This window comes from Pyxicephalus adspersus, chromosome 6 (genome assembly GCF_032062135.1).
Source record: "Pyxicephalus adspersus chromosome 6, UCB_Pads_2.0, whole genome shotgun sequence".
Taxonomy (NCBI): domain Eukaryota; kingdom Metazoa; phylum Chordata; class Amphibia; order Anura; family Pyxicephalidae; genus Pyxicephalus; species Pyxicephalus adspersus.
The window spans coordinates 18879926-18888083 of NC_092863.1; the positions used below are offsets into that span (position 1 = coordinate 18879926).

General features: G+C 38.6%; 1 protein-coding gene across 1 annotated transcript in view; it reads right to left on the reverse strand.

The window, feature by feature from the left end:
* YWHAB (tyrosine 3-monooxygenase/tryptophan 5-monooxygenase activation protein beta) overlaps window positions 1-8158 on the reverse strand; it is a gene marked incomplete in the record, with an annotated part of 20391 nt that overhangs the window by 4728 nt on the left and 7505 nt on the right. Inside the window, 4 exon segments of the mRNA XM_072414850.1 lie at window positions 577-672; window positions 1358-1521; window positions 3251-3374; window positions 6110-6411. Coding sequence (XP_072270951.1) covers window positions 577-672; window positions 1358-1521; window positions 3251-3374; window positions 6110-6403 — 678 coding nt within the window.

An 8158-nucleotide genomic window follows, 5' to 3' on the forward strand; every position in this document is an offset into this window, starting at 1 on the left:
GGTGCCTTGCAATTGTCGGTACAGGTTTACTTGCAAGATGGTGGCAAGGCATAAAGGCTGAAGACAACTCCAGCCTATACAAATATTTTGCAGCCACACATAAGATAACATTAACAGTTTGAGACCAGCGTTTTTTTTGTGTTGTGATCAAGCAGCTTGAAATATCTCTTCTATAATAAATTCAGGACCCACAGGTTCACTTTGAAACTGACTAGCTCCGAGCTTAAACCAACAGCAGATCCGACACTGATGTCCTGATTCACCAATATTTTATTAAATGCAAAGACCAATCTGGTAACAGTAAACAAAGAGCTTCACTGCTTGTCAATGCCATTCAGAGTTGTGCATTACAGAGCCAATGCACAATTAGAGAGTAAAGGGCTATGCTTTGCTGCAGGTCTGTTTTTCTTGCTCTGTTAGCCAGTAAAAAAAATGAAAGATCTTTCTGAACAAAATGCACAACATTTCATAGTTTATCACACTGCACCAAACCAGTTTAGGTCTAAAGGGGGCCTGAACGATAAAAAGAACTGTAAAATTTGAACTTAATATGAGTCGTCTTCGGACTGTACTTACTGTAAGATTGTCCCTTAGTAGCTGCATGATAAGAGTGCTGTCTTTGTAAGACTCCTCATTCAATGTGTCCAGTTCAGCTATCGCCTCGTCAAATGCCTTAATAAAAACAAAAACAAATAGATCCGTCTAAATTCAGCAATAATGCATAAAAAGTGAATGCTACTGATTTCCCTAATTACCTATAAACCACAGATTTGCAGAATTCATTAACAGAGATACAATTTTTTTCCCCCCAGGCGTTTAAAAACCACTATGACTATCACATGCAGATGATATAAACAGTTTCTCTAAAAAATGGTTCATAAATTGCAAATGTTTACCAAAACATCATGTAAAACAAGCACTGTCAGTTGCTACTAACTCTTTACAAAGCCAAAACAGGCAATTTATTGGTAAGGACACCTTCATATACCAGGAGTGTTGTGTATTCCCTGGTCAGGAAACTAGTACATATTTCAGTTTTATCACTTGATGATGGATGGCATTACATTGTTTTAAGTCACTATGAGAACTTTGGTAAACACGGAGAGAGGAGTCCTAGTGCACAGTTAGAGGCATCCCAGTACTGAAATAACACTTAGTCCTAATGGACTGTGCCGGAATACCACGGTTCATCAATCTACTGAAGCAGAGGGATAAAGATAAAAAAAGAAGATGCAGCTCAGAGGTCAAAGGAGCAAAGTGAAACAACTTAACAGTTAATATGTGTCACATGATATGGGAATAGAAATGAATGACATCTAATGTCTATGATCAGTAACAACCAGACATAAAATCATACCGTTTTTGCTAAGCTGCAGGCTTTTTCTTGAGAGTTAAGAATTTCGTAGTAGAACACTGAAAAGTTAAGAGCCAATCCAAGTCGAATGGGGTGTGTTGGTTGCATCTCACTCTTGCTAATTTCAAAAGCTTCCTGATAAGACTGTTGAGAGTTGGCTACAGTACCTGCAAAAGGGGAAAAAAACAGAACATATTACATGCATTTCCAGTGCAGCTGTAAGTCATTATTTTTAAATCCTACAACACAATGAACCCTAACCACACGGCAAAGGAAGGCAAAAGCCCTGAATAAAGGTGGCCGTTTTTAGATGGATAAGGCAACGATCTCATGGCTATGGAAGAACCAGTACACAGCAAACTGTTTTAGAGAAATCATCTGTAGGGTACGGCCAACAAACCTTTCCTTACCCTTTTTTTTAGAACTTAGGAAACCCTGGAATTAAAGCAAACCAATACCAGGTTTGTGTTTAATATCAAACTCCAGACAGATATAAAGAACATGCAGAACTGTATTCATTTATGTACATTTAGGGCTCTATTTATAAAACATTCCCTGGAAGACTCACACCAGCAAAGAAGGGAATGTCTTATTCCCCATTTAAAAAATAGAGCCCATAATGTTTTTTTCCTAAGGAGGTATTTTAAGTATATCGTTTGCACTTAATATTCACTAATTTTAGTGCAGAGAAACATTAATATAAAAGCCCATCAAAGTGCATGCTGATGACAAACTTATCTGTCTGCTGTCATAGGGTGGGTAGGAAACCTGAAGTGTTACTGAAATGTTAAGCTACGTACACACTTCCAATTATTATCGTTGGAAAACGAACGACGAACGTTCATGCACGATATATACGAACGATCGTATAGCACCGATCCTGCACATAGAGTTAACGACTCGATCGTTCGTAGATATTGTACACACAATAGATACGATCGTTTGAGCGATAGAGGAACTATGTGCACGACAGGAAAGTGAACGGACGTTCGTTCATCACGCATGATCAACGAACGACCGTACACACGAACGATGTTCAACGATCGTCGTCCAATCCGATCTGTCGGTCCGGTCGTTCGTTTCCAGCGACTTTCCTCGTTCGTCGGCGTGGTTGGTTACTTTTTTACGAACGATTTTTTGCTCAATCGATCGTTCGTCGTTCGATTGGAACGATAAAAATTGGAAGTGTGTACGCACCTTAAGAAAAAGAAGGTCCTCTTCAAGTTCTGATATTTACATATCCTCTGGCAGATAACATAAATCCCTTGAATATATTTTGATCAGTGCATTTAACAATTTAGCTGGGGTTCAGTTTTAACCTCTGGTTAAATCTTTTAGCTTGGAGCTGATTCTTTTCAAACCATTAGATACTTATATGTCAACGTTCCTTTAATCTTCAGTAAAATGATCAGTCTACCCAAAAGGAATATTGCAGTATTTGCTGGATTCTAAAGCTTTAAACCGTCTATTGCCTATATTTTATTGAGAAACCTCTTGTGTTTCTCCCTCTACAATACTACAAGTATGGGGCTGCCTCTGCTCACCTAATTTAAGTTTTAGGAACTGAGTTGCTCCTTTGTTTATCTTGCCCTTACTACATAGGGGGATCTGCCTGGAACAATTAGGAGGTTCTAATTGCTAACCTAGTATACCTATTCACATCTCACATTTCTATTATTTCAGTAAAAAGATCATGCTAAAAAAAGAAGTGGAAACTATGGCAGAGAAAGGACACTATTGTTGTCCCCAAAGTGGAATAAATCGAGTAACAGAATAAATTCCTCCTAAAGAGAATATCACATTTGATGGGTGGTCTGATCCTATAATCACTAAAATATTAAAACACTTCAAATACTATTGAGCTGTAGGCAATTATTGTTATTATTAAAACTTCACCTTGTTTCTTCTCTCCGGATGCTACTTCAGAAAGGTACCGATAGTAATCACCCTTCATTTTCAAGTAGAAGACCTTACTTTCTGGTGATGTAGCATTGGCGATCAAATGCTTTTCCAGAAGTTCCTGCACAAGAAATATCAGTACGTCACACAGATGCCGAGAGGAAAATACAGTAACAGGCAACGAGGAAAACCAGTCAGTCATTTGCTATTGCTGAACAGGAAATTGTGCCATTTGAAAATTTGACTCCCTCTCCCTCTTTCATGAATACAGTCCAGAAAGATTGTTACATGTTGAGTTACCAAATCTGCACTAAAAAACTTCTCATTAAACCTTTAAAAAAGCAGAGCAAACCTTCACAGCCAGCAGTGTATCACCACAACAACTTGATAACCAGGTATCTGTAAGATGAGTCAAAGTATCTTCAGCGGATACATTTACCAATATATTTCCTGTACGGAAAATGAAAAAGGTTCTCATACCAGATTACCAGAGGAGACTGGAACTGTATAAAGAAATGTCCTAAGAAGGTAGACTGTGTTCTCCATATAGATTTAAGGCTTCGGTATTAATTTAGTCTCAAGTGTTCTCTTAAGACCTTGGTCTACTAGAGTTATATAAAACAGCTCTTTCATAGCCCACTTGTGGATTGAAAATATTAAAAGAGCAAAAAGTAATTCTGAACTCTAACTAGATGAAAAAGAAAAACAATTTAAAACTCAAAGTCCTAAACCTACTTTTTTTTTTTATAATCTCGGTCCTTCATACTTTTAAATCGAATCTCCGGGTCAGTTAGGCACAAATCTAAGTAGAAGTTCCATGGAACTTTTGATCAAATGGTCACTGAAAACTGGGAAAAAAAATGTAAACTGTGGGTCCCTCAGTTACTACGAATGGTTACATTTTCATGCAAACGTTTATAAAAAAAAAGCAGATGAAAAGCTTTCTAATTTGCTATAAATCTAATAAAATTCTGAATTTCATTCAGCAAATATTTGGTATGCCTACATTCCTGGATTTGGAGTCCCTAAAAAAACCTTTGTATCTGCACCAATATTAGTAGCAGTTCATTGACTCAATTTGCCCGATGCCTGGAGCTGCACCCGTGTGTCTGCTGTGTGCCAAACTACCACCCGGAAATAACCAGCAAATGTCTTCAGATCCCCAGCATGATATTTCACATTATAAATAGAGGGTGGATGAAGAATAGGTTATTTATAGGTGGGCACACGGTTATATTTTCACTAAGGATGAGAGATTCACACCAGTTTTATCAAATGTTAAAACACAACCAATAGCAGATCAAATTCTATTAAAAGATTTAGAACACAAGTATATCCATGGCAACCACAAATATGCACAGATTAACTCCTTACATGCCACGCAAGATGAACTAAAAGAGGTGTGTGTGTTTCAATCAAATTCCCCTGTTTTCACACAATATATGATTTAACTCTGCTGCCTTTCTTCCATCCAGGCCTTTTCTTTTTTACTATTGTTTGACTTGCTTTGTTATACTGCCTTGTTGCAAAACACCCTCAACCAAAATCACAAATGTCCTAAATATCTTTCTTTGCTTTCCCCATTGTTACTCCTCCCCTTGCATCACCCAACTTACTCAGCGTCACCCTATTTCTCTCTCATCTTTCCACCACTGCTAGAACGTCCTGCTATTTCCTCAAAGGCAGAAGCACCAAAGTGCTGTCCTACGTCAACAAGAAACGGTTTGTCCTGAATTGCTTGACCCTGCTGGTGATGCGACTGAGCTAAGGAACAAGAAGAACGTCAGGGACCGCTTTTTGCTGGGAGTTAAGAGGGTCAGAAGGTGCCGGGCTGGCTAAAAAGATTTGTTCCTGATGTGCTGCATGCCAGTCCCATTCAAAAGCCTTCACCTTAGCTTGTAAAAGAGCAGGTAAACCGAGATGGACCAGGCCTGCTGGATGTAGACAGTTATCATAAATCCAGATACAAAACCTCCTGCTAAGCTAATAATTACAAGTCTCCATAGCAGCTTTAACTTACAGCTCACTATAATATATCCTTTTCCCTCATTTCCCACTGTCCTGCCCTCCATTGGTCTCTTCTCCTGCATACGCTTTCTGTTGTCATGGATCATCTTGCTGGATCATGAGCAGCAATCACTATGCAAAGCAGAGTAGGAGTATAACGTAATCTTGTAGCATCCTCTAAAATTACACTATACTTTACATTTATGAATCAGACACTTAAAACAGTAAAACAGAAATTATCTATCTATTAACAATTATACCTTGCCAGAGCATAGAGCTGACGGTGGTATCTTGAACAATGTGAAGCTAAAGCTTGCCACATTAAAAAATTAATAGAAAATCCCCAGCTATATAAAAAAATTTGGTTAAATTTTGTTGGGGTAGACAGAAAATTTATTACCTTTTACTGTAGCCAAGTGGCCTGTTAAGATGTTTTACCAGGTTATATTAGAGACAGCATGGCCTTCAGCCACTAATTTTCCCCACCCAGGTGAGTTCTCTCCTCAGTTTATAGGAAGAACGTATGCATGGAACATAAACCCTGTTCACTTCCCCCAACTAAATGCAGAGATTTATAAAGGAACATAACAATAAAAGTTGTCATGCCTGTAGTGTGTGTATGGGATTAGATCCCCATCTGAAACCAAGATTTAATCCAACACCGTTCATAGAATGCCTAATGTTAAACTTAAAAAAAAAAAAAGTTAATCTTTAAAATGTACCTCTCCTTTCTCACCCTCAATACCATTGTGTGTGCAAAAAAAGAATTTCTGGTCCTCTCATTTTTTTGTATTTTTGTATAAGTGTCTGCAATTGGCAGCTGAACCCCAAAAGCCCTTTCTAACTTACAAGAACATCAGTGCAGATTTCAGTAAGCTCAGCCTCAATCTTTTCCCTGTATTCTCGAGTCATCTGTTGTTTCTTCTCATTGCCTTCGGTCTTCTGTTCAATGCTGGAGATCACACGCCAGGAGGAACGGCGGGCACCTACAACGTTTTTGTAGGCAACAGACAGCAGGTTCCTCTCTTCATTAGAGAGCTCACCGCCCTGTTCGGTCACAGCTTTCATGGCAGCAGCCATGTCATCATACCGCTCGGCCTGTTCGGCAAGCTTGGCCTTCTGTACCAGGTCACTTTTGTCCATGATGAGTTCTGTAAAAAAAAAAAAAAATAATATATAAGACTGTCAAATAATGTAAATACGGAAACAAAAATAAAATAAAAAGCAGTACATTACTTGTTTCAGAAAAGATAAAAGATTATGTAAACCTCCATGGTTGAAATTTTACTTAAGAATGCCAGGATGTAATGCTTATCTTTTGATAAAATAAGCATGCAGACAACGCAATTTCTGAACACCCAAGCTGTATACTCATTCTGGGTCACAAATTCAGAAGGGTTGAAGGGCCCATGAAAAGAACACCAACTAAACAATCAGGGAAATGACTCTGTGATAGGGCTGATTAGTTCAGATCTGTAACTGAAGGAGGAAACATAAATAGTCCCGTAAACAAAAAAGAAAACATTTTTCAAGTCATCAAACTTAGAACGTCCAACTTTCCTTAATAGACTTTTCTATAACTGGCATAAAAAGCCTGCAGCTAAAGCCACAACGAAAAACGACAGGCTGGTGACTAATATCAATGATCCTATTGATTTGCATGCTGGCTGCTAAAATCTATATGGGCCATTACAGCCCAACCAATTTTACTAGACTTTAAAGCATTCCAGTTTCAAAGGTGACATCAGGCAAGCTTTGTTGCACACTGACTTTTTATTTTATTTCCAGGGATTCTAGGAGTTAAGCTACGCACACACATCCAATAGTCGTCGCTCGATAATCGGCTCAGGGCCGATATCGGGTAAGAATATGGCCCATGTACAGCGCACATCGTCCATCGTCCGAACGACCATCCTGGCGGATCCATGGATGATGAACGACTAACGATCCTAATGCAAGGGAAGGAGGAGCGCATGCAGCAGGGTGCCGCGCCATCGTTATCCCCCTCCCCTCTGCATAGAGCAGAGCGGTGCACTCGTTCATGCATCTTGCAGTGCTAGTCGTTGGAAAGGATCGTGAAAGATCCTTTCCAACCTCTATTATTGCACGTGTGTATGCTGCTTTAGTTTCCAGTCACTTTACAGTTCTGTTCTCCTCCACCTTCAAACTTTCTATTTCTTCTGTTGTATTTACCATTATTTAATTGGAGAACCCCTAATCAATGGTGAAAAGGATGGATCACTGCATCACCATCCTTATCATCAAAATAAAAGATAAGAAATTGGTATTTCAACCCTTCACAAATCAAAGACTATTTGCTTTGGATTGACTTTTTAAAAAGATTTGTCTGCTTTCATGGAAGTAAGACCGTAAGTCAATTGTTTCTTTTGCTCTGCCACCCACTGTATTCAGTTCAGGACAGGACAGGAATGTACACAATAAGATAAGGTTCTTTGTGGTTTCCTTTCAGCTCACAGGAAGTGACAAGGACACTGCATTATTTTCTGTACTTGAACTGGAAAATGTTACCATGACCTGTCTTACAAATACAAGATGGGTCCGCCTATAGAGAGATGTTATCATTACATTTCTGATGCCTGGGTACCAAGAAAAAAGTTTTCAAGTCATGGCCTAGGTTCTATTTCCTGCCTCAAAAGTCCAAGGTTTGGTAAGCCTAAACATTAAGTTATTGATTTGGGGTTTATATATACACCTTTATTCTGCTCATTATGTAAACATGCAGGGAAGTAAGCAGAGTGGGTTCTGTACTATAGAATAACTATTCTTCATGGCAATGGTTTTAAGTAGAAATAGTGGTGTAGTAAAAAATGAAAAAAAAAAAAAAAAAACAACTGGGAAGGGTTGACAACAACAGTGTGTTTTTAGTTTACCTAATTT